The 17,571-nt window shown below is 53.7% G+C and overlaps 3 protein-coding genes across 3 annotated transcripts; 2 read left to right on the top strand and 1 right to left on the bottom strand.

Annotated features, from left to right (window-relative positions):
• Positions 1-1,108: 1,108 nt before the first annotated feature.
• On the top strand, positions 1,109-2,329 carry TGAM01_v210911 (hypothetical protein; the record flags this gene model as incomplete). The annotated part of the gene is made up of 1 exon (XM_018810293.1): positions 1,109-2,329. One exon carries the CDS (start codon positions 1,109-1,111, stop codon positions 2,327-2,329), a length of 1,221 nt encoding a protein of 406 aa, XP_018656485.1.
• A 1,080-nt stretch (positions 2,330-3,409) lies between these two features.
• Positions 3,410-5,395, bottom strand: TGAM01_v210910 (hypothetical protein; the record flags this gene model as incomplete). Its single annotated transcript, XM_018810294.1, has 1 exon — positions 3,410-5,395. The coding sequence occupies one exon, from the start codon at positions 5,393-5,395 to the stop codon at positions 3,410-3,412; it is 1,986 nt and encodes a 661-aa protein (XP_018656486.1).
• A 7,343-nt stretch (positions 5,396-12,738) lies between these two features.
• TGAM01_v210909 (hypothetical protein) lies at positions 12,739-17,193 on the top strand (the record flags this gene model as incomplete). Its single annotated transcript, XM_024550913.1, has 2 exons — positions 12,739-14,177; positions 14,451-17,193. 2 exons carry the CDS (start codon positions 12,739-12,741, stop codon positions 17,191-17,193), a joined length of 4,182 nt encoding a protein of 1,393 aa, XP_024404344.1.
• Between the last annotated feature and the right edge of the window lie 378 nt (positions 17,194-17,571).

Genomic DNA, 17,571 nt, shown 5'->3' with positions numbered 1-17,571 from the left:
CGTGTTTTTTTTCCCTACCCGGTAATAACAGAGCGTTGATTGTGTTTCAAAAGATGCAAGATGGAGTTGTGAATAAGAAGAGTAAGTAGTATGCATCCATTGCAACGCTCAGCATATCAAAGATACCATCACCAGAGCTTTTGTGACATTAAAGCGGAAAGTTCAATTCCAGAATCATGTCGGCTGCATCTACCTACAGAAAAGATCTATGGCGAGTTTGGATGACATCGTGATCCACGCGCCGCTGATAACAATCAGCGCAAGCCAAAAAAGCTGGAGACGCGCCAGAGAAAATTCCTTTATCGAGTCTGCACCCCGTTCATATGCAATAAGCCTGAATTCTACGCTCAGCCCAGACAAGAACAAGAAGGAAAAAAACTTACCGCTGTGGCGGGTGCAGAGCTACGGCGCCACTTCTAAGCCTAACTAGGCGATCCACCCAAATGCAAACAGCGCAAGTTAGATGGCTCTTGGCCTTGTCCATTGGGGAAAAGAAACAGCCAGCCAATAAACAGCCACAGGTGGGGGCTCAAATCTCAGAGTCTGGTTAGCAAGGTTAGGCACAAGCAACAACCTTAGGTTCTGTTCCAGGGATCGCGCCGCCAGCCAATCGATAGCTCCAGCATTTTGCTACGCCGTGCCTGAGTGGGCCGGGAAAATCTCGGCGACGCGGCAGACGCTCCAAGAGCACGTGCGCAAAAGACTGTGATATCTATCTGACATGTCACGTGCATATCGATAAGAAAAATGTCTTATGTCATCTATCTTTTCTTCAGAGCCCATGCAAGCTGTGGGGAAAATCGAAACAATCACGCTAGACTCGGCCAGTCCAAAAAAAAAAAAGTTCACTTGGACTACGACTGAGCAGCGACCCGTGAAATTTTCCCATCTGCTCAAGAAAGATAAGATAACCACATCTTTTCTTCACATTCCTTTTCTCTTCTCTTCCCCCCCTCAAAGACCACAAATAACCCGTAGTCGGGCTCTCTTTCTGTCACCTTTCAGCGGACAGAAGAGAGGATCACCAAAATCACAGCCTATGGTGCAAGGCTTCTCACTTCCCAATCTCTACGACGTCGCCAGTCAGAACCTTTCGTTTCTCCTCCCGATGTCGACCCCAAAGAGAAAGGCGGCGGCCAAGCTGGCGACCCCGGTCGTCAAGCCCGACGCCAGGAGAGCAACCAAGAACACAATTGACGAGTCCCGAACGACAGTCGCTGGCACCGACGCCCTGCAGAGCTCGCCGGCCGATCCCATCGAGATCTCGGATGATGCTGACAGCGACGAGGACCTCTCCGACATGGACGAGGACGTGAACGAGGAGGCTGAGGCTGGCAAGGGCGCGGAGTCACAGTCTTTGGCCAATGGCCAGCAGAACCCTAAAAAAGACGACGCAGAGGATGGCGAGTCTGATGCCGAAGGCACATCTCCCTCCTTTGGCGAGCTGCTGCGCGGCAACGAAATCATCGACGTCAATGCCCTGCTCCAGCAGTCTGCCGCAGACAGCATTGCCGCCGTCGATTCGTCGCGAAGCGCCATTGCCCCTCCCACCCACAACTCCCTCACCACCGTCCTCACCCAGGCCCTGAAAAGCGACGACACAGACCTCCTCGAGTCATGCCTGCACACGACGGACATCCCCACCATCCAAAACACAATCGAGCGCATCGACAGCTCCCTGGCCGGCGTGCTGCTCAACAAGCTCGCCGCCCGCCTGCACAGACGGCCTGGCCGCGCCGGAACCCTCATGACCTGGGTGCAGTGGACGCTGGTTGCCCACGGTGGAGCCCTGGCCGCGCAGCCCAAGCTCCTCAACGACCTCAACAGCCTGCAAAAGGTGCTCGCCGAGAGAGCAAAGGGCCTCAACAGCCTGCTCGCCCTCAAGGGCAAGCTGGACATTCTTGAGGGCCAGATGGAGCTGCGAAGGAAGATGCAGCGAAGCGCCGGTCTCCTCCAGGACGGCGAGGACGATGCCGATGACGAGGACGTCATCTACGTGGAGGGCGAAGAGAAGGATGCTGAAGTCGCCGCCAATGGCACTCGCTCCCGGAGAAGAGGCGGTGCCTCCAAGGCTGCCCGCGACGAGGACGAGGATGAGGACGACGACGACCGCGTGCTGAACGGCTTCATTGGCGACTCTGAAGACGAGGAGGAAGGTTCCGAGCAGGGCGAAGATGAGAGCGACGCCGGCGAGGAGCCCCTGGACGAGGACGAAGTGGACTTTGACGACGTTGATGAGTCCATGGGTGAGGATGACGAGAGCGACGTGGAGGTTGCGCCGCCGACAAAGGTGCAAAAAGTGACACGGTCATTTGGCAAGAAGAAATAAGAGAGAAATAAGGCATCTGTGTGTATGTATGTATGTATGTGCTGCATGTAAAGAGAAAAATCGGAGAAGGGCAAAGGGAAAAAAAAGAAGTGCTGCAAAAGGGAGGCATATAGCATGATTAGGTCTTCACAGTATTGGGCGTTTGGATCTTTTTTTACTTTTTTAATATGTTTGTCAAAAAGAGTAGATATGATTAATGGTCATCTTCTTGTTTCTCTCTTGATCTCGGGGGTTTATCCATGTGGAAATGAGCTTAAGATGAGCATTTATATACTGCAGAGACAAGGGAACAGAGATCGTCAAGTGTACATCGCGCAGTGTCACCAAGAGATTGTACAGAACAAGCACATCAATATACAAGGAAAATCATTCATCATTTGCTACCCAATATGAAATCTTACACTGCTAGTAAAAGGAAAAAAGTTTAGAACCATATTTCTCGTACAAGTTAATCTTATAAAAATTCATCATCTCTCCTTTTTTATTTTGTCAAGAAAAGAAATAATCGAAAATCAGTTCCATCGCTCAAAAAGCTCAAGTCATTTGCTCGCTCGCTCGCTCTCATTCCCTCTACACAAGTCTTTTGTTCGCCATACGTAAACTACTATAGTAATAATAAGAAAAAGACATAAAGTTGCTGACATTCCTCCTTATTTTCTCAGGAGCAGCTACAGATAAAAAAGAAAAAGAAAAGCCTATGTACGCCAATCCGCCCACCGCCATGCAAAAAATAAATATATAAGGAACGTAGACAATTGCGAGCCGAAAGGGAAAGAAAAAAAAAACAGCAAAGAATCTCGTGTATCCATGGCCATAGAAAAAATAAGGGGGGGTAAGCCATTAAAAATGTCGTATGATGGTGGCGCAATTGATAAGTAGCAGCTTGCTGTATTCGCCCAAAAAGACTGCTGTCGCAGCGTAGTATGTCAAAAAGCACGCCAAAAGTAAGAAAAAAGTGTTTCTTTCGCTCGCTCGTCTTGGGAAAAGCCACATTGCAAAAGCGCTAATGAAACAAACTTGGCAATGAGACGAAAAGGCAGAATCATGCGCAGAAACCCCACGGCAGTGCAATAAAGCCGCCTAGATGGCCCAACTGCCTCTTCTCTCGCGCACGCCCCAGGCCAATGGGTCGAGGTTGTCCAGATCTGGGTGCTGTCTCGCCCATTCCGTAATGTAGGACCGTAGCGCCACCCATCGCGGGCATCTCTCCTCCTCAGGGGCGGACTCGTCCACCGTCACCTCCACCATGTGGCCCTTGGCCATTTGCTTTGCGTCGTCCCTCTGTAGCTGCTCGATGCTGATGTGGCTGATTCGAGAGAGCTCTTCGTCAAAGCCGCGCGCCATGGCGGGATAGCCGAGCGACAGGTAGTTGTACACTTGGGTAACAAAGCCCCCGTCAAAGTCTTGCAAAATCTTTTCGTCGCGCTCGACATTGGCCTTTTCTCTCTGGAGTCGCTCCTTGAGACCGCTCAGCTCTTTAGCAGCACCGTCAGCACCGTTAGGGTGTTGGTGAGCTGCGCCGCCCCAGAGGCCGCCGCTATGGCTCGAGGTGAGTCCAGTCGACGCATACCCAGAGGGTGAGAAGATTGACACGGGCTCTTCGCTGAGGACACCGGCGTCGACGACATCATGGCCGGGAAAGGTTGCGGTAATGGGTGTCTCAATCATCTTGGGGTTGTGCAGCTCGGGGGGCACAATGAAGCCTCCGGTTGATTCCGACCTGCAGCAATACCCCCTCCAGAGCCCGGCCTGGCCCGACAGGTCCCGCGCTTGGTCCTCAATCATGTGCGCCTCAAGGGGGTCTTCGGGCTCGAGCGTGGTGAACTTGGGAGAGGGGCATCGTCGAAAGACGAGGTCCTTGCCGAGCATGGGAGGGGAGGGGCCCTGGCGCAACTTAAGGAGCTTCGGGTCATGATCGGGCGGAAGTCGGAAAGCGCCAAACGGCCTGCCGAAGGGACTGGGACTGGGTTCCTGGCGGCCGGCGACCTGCTGAGACACGGGCGGGTGGGGCTCGCCCGGCGCGCCTTGGCCATGGGCTGGAGGAACCGCCTGCGCGGAAGCGGTTTGGGCATGGCGATTGGCCTCTGCCAACGCCATCTGCATCTCAGCCGCCGACTCTCGCCGGTCGTCGGTGGGCGAGAGGGGCTTGGTGGTTGTCCACATGAGATCGGGAGGGGACGGCAGTTCCATCTTGTCCAGATCAGAGTCAGACCGGATGATGGGGCTGTCTGCCGTGTCAGGAGCAGCAGCAGCAGCAGCCTCCTTGCCCTTATCCTTCTCCTCGTCCTCCATAATCACAGCCTCCTCATTGTCCACATCCATCCGATCTCCTCTCTCCTGCTCCAGGCGCAGCGCATGCTCCTGCATATGCTTGTGCCACCAGTTCAGCCCCAGGTTCGACGATTTACGCCTAAGCCTGTACTGGCCGGCCTCTTCATCCGGAGGAGAGGCTTCGGGAGACGTCTCGCTGTCAGATGAGCCCTCCCGAAAGTAGAAATGGGCCACGCCACCTTCGCGGGGGCGGCTGTTGGGGAAAGCTGCCAGGGCAACCTCTTCGATCTGCCGCGCGACTTCTTTTGCTGCCAGCTCCAAGAGATATTCCTGGACGCCCTCCTCCTCAGTCTCCCGCCGGGTGGGCGGTGATGGGCGTTTTTGGACATGGCGGGGGACTTCTTCCTCGCCACCAGCGTGTCCATGTTGTCTTCGATTTGATTTTGCTTTCGCAGAGTAAATGTGGTTTGTGTAGGGTGTAATGTCTGTCTTGTCCGCCGGCTTGGTGGCAGGCCCCTGTTCGCCAACTCTTCTTGATCGTCTGGAGGTTTCAATGAGCTGAGGAGCAAAGCGCCGCCTCTCATGCGGCTCGTCATTGTCCTGCGCCGCTCCGAGGGAGAATTGCGCCTCGGGAGATCGCGGCGACGGTTCCGGAGTCAGCTCTGGATTGGGTCCTATCCTGTGCTGCGACGTGTAGTCGTAGACGTTCTTACGATAAGACTGGAACGACGTCTCGATCGGAACAGGGACAAAGCACCGCCGCGGCGGATCCGGGTTGGACATGTTAACGTCCATGGCTGCTGCAGGTGGGCGGGCGATCTGCGCTGGCGGGGGAGGATTTGAGTGAATAACCAGTTGACAGATGACCGGCTATGAAGGGTATAAGGCGTTGGGATGGGTGGGATCAGGTTTAGGAGCCTTGCTGCTGGAAGGTCCAAGAGGAGAGAAGAGCGACGTTAGCAGGAGGACATGCCCTCGGGGTCGCTTTTGTCGGTCGAGGCGGTATAGAACGTGGTCGCACGGGTCGCCTCCGTGCCTCTGTGGTATCGTACAAGTATGTGTACCAGGTATAAGCAGCACGAGCAAGCATGCACAAGGCTGGTATGTATGCTTTGTTGGCGGGGCAGAGACGCTCTCTATGGCCCTCGTCCGCCTCTTGGTGCGTGTAGGTAGGTATTGGTTGAGGTACTCGTACCGTACGTAAGGAGTATCAACACTCCGGTACTTGTATGTTCTTCGCGCTTCTAGACGTTCCGCTCGAGCAGGGATGGCGATGCAGATGCAGATGCTCGGCCCAGGGCCTTTTGCTTTCTTGGGGACTTTGCCGGGAGGAGTTCGTGCCTTGCTGAGCGGCAAAGACTGACTGACGGCCGAATGGAGCGCTATGTGCCTGTTCGCCGCCCTCTAACCTGTCGACCCGAGCAAGTCAGAGGAGGCGATGCGGGGACGCTGCGGATAGCATGGAGTTGGTGGTGCGGCGCCGCAGTCACCGGCGCTCACGATTTTTGATTTGATGGCTGGAGAGTTGGAGATGGAGATGGTCGGGGCGGTGGACGGGCCAAGTGCCCGCACAGTAGGCTGTTAGGTAATGGGCGGGCAGCGCACGGTCTCAGGTGACAGACGCCGTAGGGGAGAGGGCGTTAGGGGATGCGTTAGGGGATGCGTTAGGGACCCGTAGCTGGGGTTTGGAGGCCGGTTAGGGGGGCTAGCATCGGTAGTTTAGGCGCTGTGCTCCCCCTGAGTTGGCGGGAACGTGGGCGGGCACCATTGGACAATGTGCGCCAACTTGACAGATTGACGCTGTGTTCGATATTGTTCAATCCCGGTCGCCTCAACAAGCGAGCAGTCGGTGATATTGGACGTGTAATTAATTCAATTATAGAAACTCGCAAAGGCTAATTAGCAATTCCCACGTAAGAAAACTCTAAACAGGCCAAATGCATGCGCACGTGCAGCGAGCCACTCATCCGCTTCCCGCGTAAGATTCGACCATCTCAGTAAAGTCGTCCAGGGCCACAGTCTGTGCCCTATCATTCTGGCACGGTGCCTGTACCTGAACGGAGCATCGAGCCTAGCAAAAATCTCCAATCCAATGCCCCTCTTTCTCTTTGCGTGCTCGTGCCTCGTCCTCACCGGTTTTTACGCCCCTCGGATCCTTGCGCCATGGGTGATCATGAGGAGGCTAGTCCGTCGAGAAAATCTCTTCCCCCGCATGGCTACAGACGGGCCACCACGTTGTTTGCTGCACCTGTTAGGTAATGCCGGCGTGAGCTGACAGCGACGGGGCATCGTGAGTAAGCTTCAGTATAAGCCGAGGCCTCTGGATGCATCACCATTTCGTACATTGGCATTGTTATTAGCACATCGATACCTGCTTCAGTACTTTCTTTGGTCGATGTCGTGCTTTACATCAAACCAAAAACAAGATAATACCGCAATCAGCCGCCAATACCGCCTCCCTTGACTCCGCACACAGACACAGATACAGACGATAAGAATCTCGTTATCAAAACCACAATCGCCTCCTCGCGTTCTAGAAGGGCTCACTCAACCCTCCCTCGCCAGGCCCCTTGTTTGCGCCGCTCCAAAAAGTGCTGGGGCTCACGGACTCTATCCGGCCTTCACGCCCGCCCTTTTTCACGATACTTCACCGACACTTTGCCTTCTTTCTTTGTCTTCGTGACAACACTCTTGACTTGTACTGTATTCCTCTTCTTCTCTCTTGTTTAAACCTTTTCGGCAATTTAATGCCGACGAGCATCGGGTAGAGAGAACGCAGGAAGCGTAAAAGTGCGCATGTGTTCCCGTGCCTGTAACCTGCATGTACCTACATAAACCATAAAACAGCAGACCACCCACCACCTTTGCTTGATTTCGTGATAAGCGCGATATTAACTTGATGCATCGCTGGCACGTTATTGGAGCCAACGAACCAGTCATGCATCCGATGACGGAGTATCGGTTATCTAATAGCACATCTCTCTGTGTGAATACTGTGCGTAGATACTGTACAGCTAGTAGATGTTTGATACTGGAATAGACAGCTTTAGCACGGCATCTACAGATGGCCACGAGGTGTGCTAAAAGCTGCTAAATCCAGGGGAAAAACATCAAGTGAGCTGCGCCACGAGGGGGCTGGAGCCAAAATTGCCACAATAGACCAGTCAACGAAGTGGCTTTTTTTGTACGAGAAATTTTGCAGATCCGAGATTTCGCTCTCCGTATATTGTGGAGTTGCAAAACTGAACTACTGCTTTCGTCTTGAACGGAGTCCACGATTTCGCTTAGAGAGACCAAGTTTGGCCTACCAAGTGCCGAGGGCGCTTTTTTTTTTTTGAGATACGGGATGTTGCTCTGTGTAGATTGTGGGTCTGTCAATGTTGCTCCATCAATGACAATATGGGCCTTCATTCTGGTATACTTCTGATAGTAGACTACCCGTTTCTTATTATAACCTGTACTAGTTACTACATACCATAATTGTGGGCAAAGTTTCTATTTTCTGCTTCCTTCTAATTTATTAAGATTGTATTTTGTATCCCGCCGCTATTGAATCTCTTCCTTGGAGCCGCTTTTCTCTCTCTATACCGAGCCGCATCCGGCTCGCGTAGCTGTCTGGGTTCCAAGGGAGAATGGGCCCCTGACATGTGCAAGTACGGATACAGAGTGCCGAGTTCAAATCAGCGTTATTGAGAGCATTCCATTCCATAAACATGCCTGCTGCTGGGCATTTGAAAATCCACGTGGTGCAAGGCGAGATAAACGGCTGGTCCTCGCTTGGAGACGCTACGGCCACTCAGTCAACGGTTTTGGAGTGCTTGGAGCTTGGGGCACATTGAGATAATATACCTGGATGTAGTAGAAGATCTTTCGACTTTTACGCGGTAGTATTACTTGTTATGCCTCAAAGGCGATATCTTGTGACATTTCATATTCACGCGATAAACAGATTGCCTCCAGAATGCCAAGCAGTGCTTGTTTCTCCGTCAATTCTCCACATGGCAAATATACATGCAATATGTACCCTGTCTGATCGATGAATGGATGCTACCTGGCTCACCGCCACTGGGGAACGGAATGTTCACGAGGAGCTTGGCCACATCTTGGCAACTGGAGGTAATGCAGGCACGGCATGCAGAGCCCACTGAGATGCAGCGACGGGTGGAGCTGGGAGAAGAAGCATCGTGATGAGTGAGTGGCCTTGTTTCAGATATTGGTGCACGAGGTTGTCTACCCTAAAGTTCATGGCGAACTTTGAAGTTGAAAACATTGTCCTGTGCTTTGTACGAGGCTGTAAATGGATTGACTATTACAAAATCATCAAATTTCTGATTTTGTGTTTCTTGAGATGACGCTTCTTGTATAAACTGCTATCGGATCCAACTGCTGAATTTGACTCTTGTGAAGCTCCTTCATGTATACAACAGCATCTACTAAGACAGGAGCAGATGCGACATCACACAAGGCGGAATTCCTTGCCGCTCATCTCCCCTGGCAAGATGACCGAGACAGTTAAAGTTTAAGGGGCTTATTGCAACGTGCCACAGGAATTTCTGGCAGCTGGGTTGTATCAACCGGCGATGGCATCGTTACGCAGATGGGAGATGGGTGAAAGAGTATCTATTTGCAATTGAGCCTCTTTTTTTTCTTTTTTAAATTGTAATAGTCTTTTCTTCAAGTGAAAAATAAACACTTTAAGCATACGAAGCGAGGTGCCGAGTATGTATGACTCCATAGACTGCGCAGCGATTATTTCTAACATGGTGTAAGTCGTGTGCACGTAGCTCATGGTACATGGTATATGTGGCTTGCGTCATGTTGAGCCGAGAGCCTGGCGACGGAGACGCTCGGCCGGTCCTGTGAAGCAGACTTCTATTCCCTAAAAGTAGATATGAGGTGATTGGTTGATTCCGCATTGCGCAAAAAATCACAATGTAAATAAAGACAGCAAGTAAAAGAGAGGGCCATTACACTTTTATGGAGATGATGGGCTGTCAGGAGGCATTCCTCGGTCTCACCCATGCTAATACGTACAATTACATCAAATACACGTATTCGGCAGCTTCTTGCTCCCTGCAGCAGAGGAGGATTTTCAAGATTTGTGGCTTGCCCGGCTGGCTGCCTCTTTCGTCTGCCTCTTCCATTCTTATCTTGTCCCATCTCGCGGGATGGCTTGCAGGAGCATGACCCGAAATGGATACGCGCGATCGGATGAGGCTCACCAAAATACGTGTATACATGAACCTCTCACACTTATCGAGCTTTCCCCGCGACATCCTCTCTTCTTGTTTCATTATTGTGGCCTGTTTATTATTTTCTTACCTTTCCTTTCTTTCCGTTTCGTGCTTTGCTATTATTCTTACATTCAGCTTTTCTTACCGTAGCATCCGTAGTCTGCTCGTAGTGCGTCGGACATAGTGGTGGCATACAGGCCAGCCAATCGGGCTGCTGCCCCCTATGCGAGCCAGTCCCTCTTTTTCCTTTTTTCTCCTGGGAACCCCTGCAGCGTGCATCCCGGGCAAAAAACTTGGAAGTGTACTACTTGTAAGAGAAAGAGACAAAAAAATGGGAATAGAAAAAAAAAAAAACGGTCCTGAATGGCTTGAGTGGCTGCAGGGGTAGTCCCTGTGTGGCGTTGTTGCGAGGGACTGTAATTTGTATACAAATGCCATCAAAATGGCGATTGAGTTTTCCGAGTAGACAGCGCGCGGAATGCTGGTGGGAACAGAAGAAGCTGGGCTGACGCTAGAGCAGAGACAGAGACTACGACACGTCCATGCCAATTGTTTGAGCGAGAGAGAAAATAGAGAAGGAGGGAAGAGATTGATTGCAAAGCGAATCACATCGCATCGCACTGGTTTGCGTCGTGCAACCATCTCGGCTGCTGGGAGATTTGTGCCATGCAGCTTATATGCCGTCGTGGCACGCACGAACCCGGCTCATGCATCCGGTGAAGCTGCGCGTCTGCAAAGTGAAACACACACACACGCACACACACACATACAAGAGCCTCGTCAGCTGGATTGAGATAAACAGGAACAGGGACAGGGAGGGACAATCACAGCTCGGCAGAGGCAGCAACTGTGTGGCAGCATTGTGCTGCTGGTATTCCTCCTTTCATCAGCTCCTGTATCAGCTCCTGTATAAGCACCCATCACGACTGGAGTGGCTTCGATGCTACCGGCACACCAAGGGCAGCTAGCTGGATGCTAGCGGTAGGTCACCACTGTAGTAGTAAGGCTGCTAAGCCTGCGGGACCGCAGCGCCGGCCCTATCAGACGCCGCTGAAAGTTGCAAATTGGGCTGTGCACCGCCTTTGATAGGCGGCACAAAAACTCCGGGTCCTTGCATGGGACATGCCGAGAGGAGGAAACATTAGCTGGCAAACAGGAAGCAGGGCAACGATCGGCGTGGCCCAGGGGAGCGAGAAGAAAGAGACTGAAGCAGAGGAAATCGGAAATCTCGATCACATCAATATGACATGGAGCCAAGAGGCTTGGGAGAGGATGGAAAAAGCGGCATTAACGGGAAGAATGGAATTAAATCTGGAATCAGGAGGAGTAAAGGAAAAAAAACAGAGAGAAAAAAAGAAAAAGAACAAAGAATCCATTCTCATTTCAACTCCATCTGGCTGAAACGAGCCTTTCCCACGAAAAGCTTCATGTAATGGAGGGCAGCAAATAAGCCACCATCCAATTGCAAGCACTAAGAACAAAACAAGGTTTCCAGCTGAAGTATCCCGCGCCATCGCCCTCTCAGCCGGCAATCAGTCTGTGACAATTGCTACAGGCACAAGCTCGGCGCAGGGATCCAGAGGAAAAGACACAAAGATTGGGCGCCTCCTGGGCCTCAGTTCCGGTCGCAGGTCCTGTCAAGTGGAGGTGCTGCGCTGTTCTCGACGTGGTGCGACGGGGGGGCGTTGGTTTATTAACTTGCCAACGTACAGATAGAGTCTCGAATAGAAGAACTGGATGCAAAGGATCGAGAGAAGAGAGAGGTGAAGAAAGCCTGCTCCTTTTTCTTTTTCTCTCCCTCGCAAAGCCACTCTTTGTCTGTCTGCGCTGCGTGTGTGACTTGGGCTACGATATACGTCGGTTTACACTGGAATCTTGTCCATAAATCCGGGCCATTTATCTACGATACCACCACGACAAGCATTCATCGCTTCCTGAATAGAGAGAGATAACCAACTCCTTCTATACCACGTCTCTATCTCCATCTCCATCTCTATCATCGCCATCACCACTAGCATCGTCAGCATCCAGATCCTCCTCACCATTAGCGCCGTTGGCTGGCTCTTAATCCGCTACAGGTACAGCTACTAATACCGCGACTACGAAAAAAAAAACCAAAATCAAGGCACACGAGTCCACATACCACTCGCTTTCAGTACAGAAAAAAACAACGTTGGAACGGGCCACGCCGCTTCGGCCGCTAAAACCCAAATTCTCCAAACTCTCTTTTTTTCTCTCCCTTGAGAAGTCGGCAGTTTTTCCCTTCTTTATTCATTCATTTCCAGTTTTCGTTGGGACTCTCAAGCCACCAGCCCAGTAAACTAACTGCCGAGGGTGGAAGTGGTGTGTCTGTCTTGATGGCTTAGAGAGTAAGGCTATTTCTAGTATATGCATTTTTTGCTTTGGCTTGGAATTCCCATCTCTCTTTCCTTTTCACGCTTCCCTTGTTTGAATGAATTCGGCTCGCCTCAGCAACAACATACACTACAGCCATTTGTTTTCATCAAAGATAACCGAAGCGAGGCATTGGCATTGGCACCCATCCGATACTGTTAGATACTACAACCACCGGCTCAATTCATCTGCGCTATCACGAGCCTCCGCTTATCCGCCTCTGGACCCTGGCCGCGCTGCTGCGGCGTCGTTCATGTCTCGCCCATCACGCGCGCACCCAATTGAGCGCCTAGCAAGGAGTTTTACTGTATAGGCGACGGTCCAGCTCGCCCACCTGACCTGACCATCCCGAATAGAGAGGGCAAGACGCCAAACGGGGGGAATAAGATAAAGACAGGCAGATAACCGTATTTGGAGAGCCGGGCATTTCGCTGCGGGTTGATATTGATTGAGGCTAGCTAATACGAGGTCGCATTTCCTTTGGAGGCTTTTCCCTCCTCTCTCTTCGCCATGCCAGGAGCTGCTGCAGACGCTGCAGACGCTGGCGCGGAGGCTGAAGCTTCACCAGCACCAGCACCAGCACAAGCACCGGCTGAAGGCAGAGGCATTGCGGACAACCGCAGCAGTAAGACGAGTAACAGTAATGACGACGGCAGCAGCGGCACCACCATAAGGGAAGCGCCAGAAGCAGAAGCAGAAGCAGAAGCAGAAGCAGAAGCAGAAGCAGAAGCAGAATCAGCACCAGTATCAGTACAAGCAGCGCAAGTAGCAGCGCAAGAAGCAACGCAAATAGCAACGCAAGAAGCACCAACAGCTCCAGCAGCAGCACCTCTTTCGCCACTCTCGACGTCGTCAACGGCTACCAGTCCCGTGTCGCCGACATTCCTTTCCGTGGCCGGGCGAGTCAGCACGCCTCTGAGCCTGTTTGTCGACTCTGCGCCCAGCAGCGGCGGCAAGCAGAAGAAGCTGCCTGCGACATCATCGCCGACGTCTCCCAGCTCCGAGTCTGCAGCAGCCATCCGCCGGCGCTATCTGGCCATGTCGTCGCCCACGGCCGCAGCTGGCCAGCAAGAGTCGACACTGTCACTAGGAGGAATCGCAGCAGCGGCAGCAACAGCGAGGATGCGACGGGAGCTGCGGGTGGACGAGGCGGAAAACGAGGCAGAGATGGAAGAGGAAGAAGTGGACGAGGCGGGCTGGAAGGAGAAAAGCACGGGCTCAGGCACAGGGCCACCGCTGCCGTGGTCGCCCAGCGCAAATCACGACGGCGGCGGCAGCAGCAGCAACATTTCCAATTCCAACTCCAATAATCCATCTGCTCCCGTTTCTCTTAATAGAAGCGCCAGCGATAAGCAGCATGACGCCTCCAGAGGCATCATTTCCGCGCCCCTGCCCCAGAGCCCCGACGCACGCGCCAGGCCCGGCCGACACGAGCGCCCCTCAAATTATGGCCGGGACTCGGATATTGCCAGCGCTGCAATTAGCAACACCACCGCCTGGTCCCCTGCATCTGCATCCGCCTCAGCATCAGCGTCTGCATCGTCGTCCCTGCTGCGCCGCTCGCCGCCCGAGGACCCCCCATTGCACACGGGCAGCGTGCAGCCGGGCACCAAGCTGGCCCATCCAAAGCCCATCCTGCACATCGCCACCGACGAGGCGCGCCATCACCACCACTCGGACCTGCTCACGCGATCGGCGTCCACCATCAGCAACGTTGCCCACCTCGAGGCCACCGCCGAGCGCCTGTCCATGACCAGCTCCATCGACGATGCCATCCGCGACCTGCACGGCGAACTGAAACGAAGCGACAGCAGACGCTCCTCCATCCTCGCCGCCCGCGCCGCCTCTGCCGACGAGCACTCGGCCTCGTCACGCCTGCGCCGCTACCCGTCCAACGGCTCCTCGTCCGCCGCCGCCGCCGCCCGCCAGAAGGGCTACTCTCCCGCTGCGTATGTCATGTCGCCCACAAACTCCCTCTCCGGCCGCATGCGCTCCGGCTCCAACGCCTCCACGGGCCCAGGCCGCCCGGAGCACGACGCCATCAACTCCATCCTGTCCCGCCACGGGCCGGGCAAGAGCTCCGTCAGAAGCGTGCGGTCCGCCAAGCCCTCGCTGGCTGAGATCTCCGAGTCGGAGCCCATCTCCCTGACCCAGCAGGTCCTCGACGAGGCCGAGCACGCCGCTGATAACATGACCGATGCCGATACTGATGCTGAAGCTAGCGCGAGGAAAATGATTCAACAAGACGCAAACTTTGGGGACGACTTCCACGACATGATGGAGGGAGGCTTCCGGAGCCACAGGGCTTCGAACCTCATCTTGGTCAACCCAGACCTGCCCTCCGACCACGATAGCGAAGCCGAGCGGCCCATGACGGCAAACTCCACAAATACGTTCCAGGTGGCCCAGAATGCCTTTGACGACTTTGACGGCGCCCACTGCGAGACGGATACGGAAGATGAGCGTTTCGCTACGGCCGACATGGGACGCTTGCAGAAGCGAGAGAGGTTGCCAGAAGCGCACCACCAGCTTCAGCAGCACCAGGAGCAATACCAGCTCCAGCACCCGCTCCAGCACCCGCTCCAGCAGCACCAAGAACTATACCAGGAGCCTCCGCCGGCCCAAGAGCCTCCCCAACCTCCTGCCGCCCAGGAAGACACCTTCCAACTACGCACCCCTCAACAACGGTCATCCGGAGAGTTCGTGAGACCGCAATCCTACTTTGACGTCCAGTCTGGCCAGCACATGCTGTACTACCCAGCCCGTGTTCCGGCCATGCTCAACCTACCCCCCAAGCTATCCTCCAAGCCCAAGGCTGCTGATCGTAACCAGCGACGCTCGGAGCTCCTGAGCGCCATGATGCAGCCCAAGGAGAAGAGAAAGTCCATCGTCCCCGACCTGGAGCAGATTACCCTGCCTGACCCCCTGAGTGGGCAGCGCAATTCGTTTGCAGCCCTCTCAGTGGCAGACAAGCTCGACGACGTTGACGACGACACTGCTACCACGCCTACACCATATTTCATAGAGGGGCCCGTTCCTCAGTCCAGGGAAGTGACTGCACCACCCTCTCTGGAGGACCTTCGCCGTCCTCAGAAGCTGTCCAAGAACGATGCCGACAAACGCAAGTCAAACATGGACAAACTAAGCACCCTCCCCCCTCACCTCCGGGCCAGCGTGTTTTTCGAGCAGCCGTCTGAGAGCCCCGAGATTGAGGTCAGGGACGGATCAGCCATGGCTACACTCGACAGCATCCTCGACGCCTCAGCGACCGCTCCCGTCAGTGCCTTTACCGACCATTTGTACGCCGGCAAGCTGGGCAACGAGGTATATGGACAGGCGAAGAAGAAGGATGGCAAAAAGAACGCGGCGAAGCACAAATCTCAACAGCTTTCTACAAACACTATTACCGAGTTACCGTCCAAGGGTTCAACTATCAGACTGCTCACTAAACGAAGCAAGAGCAGCTTGCTAGGAATAGAGGCTAACGAGTCTGAAGCTGGTCCTAGTGGAGCTCATGACAACGGCCATGACGGAGCTAACGAAGAAGAAAAGGAGGGAGAAAGAGAAGAGGAGGAACTCGAAGAAGGTATCTTTGATGGCCAGCCCACGACCCTTCTTGGTGAGATCCACCTTCGAAAACAGCGACAAAAGGAGCGACTGCTCAACCAGGGCAACATGGTGCCCCAGCGAATGCGAGCCACTCTCCTAGAGATGGATGCCGTTGCCGAGATGCAGCGCAAGCAGCGCTTAAAGAGCCGCGTGAACCTTGCCTGGGAGGATCAAAACATTCCGGTAGAGCAACACTTGTCAGATGACGAAGACGTGCCTCTGGCTGTCATTGCCGCGATGCACGACGGTGCCAAGAATATGCTCGATCTCGAACGTCCCGTCGGCCTGATGGAGGCTCGCGAGATGGAGGAGAACGAACCCCTGAGCCAACGCGCCGCTCGTCTGCAGGGCCGCGCCTCTGCTGCCTTTACTACTGCCAAGCGCCAGAGCAATCTGAGCCTGGGTCCTACACGCATGGCAGAAGTGCAGCCTGCGGCTGGTTCACCTCGCATCATTACGCCTGACGGAGCTGTAGACGACGATGCGCGTACCACCATTACCGCAGCAGCAGCATCTCCAGAGCCACTTGCAGCAGAGTTTGAAGAAGAGACTCTTGGAGCTAGAAAGCGACGTCTGGCGGAATCGACACTGCCCAGGGTCCGCCCTGTTAGCAACGCGTTTTCCGCCGAGTTTTTGAGCCAGTTTGGCGACCTTGAAGAACCCAAGGAAAAAGAAGGCAAATCGCCCAACCCAGAGGACGAGACCCTTGGCCAGCGCCGCCGTCGTCTGCAGGCTGAACGCGAGGCCCGCGCACGAGAGATGAGCTATGGCAATCTGACGGGTGAGAGACTGACGGCTTATGGAAATCTGACGGGCGAACAGGCCAATAGGCTGTCTCGCCGAGTGAGCATGGCCGATATGCTCTCTGTGCACCAGCTATCCGAGGATCCTCGAATTGCGGAAGAACGACGCCGGCAGGAGGAGCATATGAGGATCGCCGAACAGGACGCCAGGATGGCTGCCGTGAGGGCTCAGATGCCCACTGCCCTGGTGCTGCCGGGCAACGCTCGCGCAGGAGGCTTCAAGGGCGGCCAGTACAATGACGGAACAGGCGGTTTCGGCCTCGAGGCGTCTAGATCGACGGCTGCTCTCAATACGCTGCATAGCCGGAGCTTCACCAATACTGGTCCTAGAAACCACCGGGCTACCATGATGATGCCGCCTCAGACTGCCTATGGCAGGCAGCAGTCGTATAGCGGGCTGACTGGCATGAATCAGATGGCTGGTAACCCAATGTACAACACCGCGCGCAATCTGTATAATTCCAATGGAGTTATTCAGCTGGGCACGGGGATCGCAGCGCCGAATGGCAGCTTGGATCGCGTTGAGAGGTGGCGACAGGGTGTTGCCCCTTAGGCACTACACTGACATTGCTGTTGGAGCATTACTTGGCATATTTTAAACATTTTCTTTGTTTTTTCCTTTTGACTGTCAAAGAGTCATATATAGCCTATATAACTGCCCCTTTAGTTGGAGGCAGCGTCCGATCTGTTTTCGATCCATACACGCCTTGGTTTGTTGTTGTTTTTTTGGATTTTTGTTTGCTTTGTTGTCGGGAGAGGAAGAGGATTAAGTGTATTTTAATAATACTGGTTAAGCATTGCGTGGCGCCTTTGGGAAGAAAATTGGAGTTTTACATTATACTTTTTTTACAATGTGTGGAAGGAGTGGAAGGGGAAGAAGACGAAGAATTGAAAGCAGACTTGTGTGTGTTTCACTTTAAGATTATTTTCT

The sequence above is a fragment of the Trichoderma gamsii genome (assembly GCF_001481775.2).
Source record: "Trichoderma gamsii strain T6085 chromosome Unknown Scaffold_77.2, whole genome shotgun sequence".
Taxonomy (NCBI): domain Eukaryota; kingdom Fungi; phylum Ascomycota; class Sordariomycetes; order Hypocreales; family Hypocreaceae; genus Trichoderma; species Trichoderma gamsii.
This window is presented reverse-complemented; position numbering and strand designations above follow the sequence as displayed.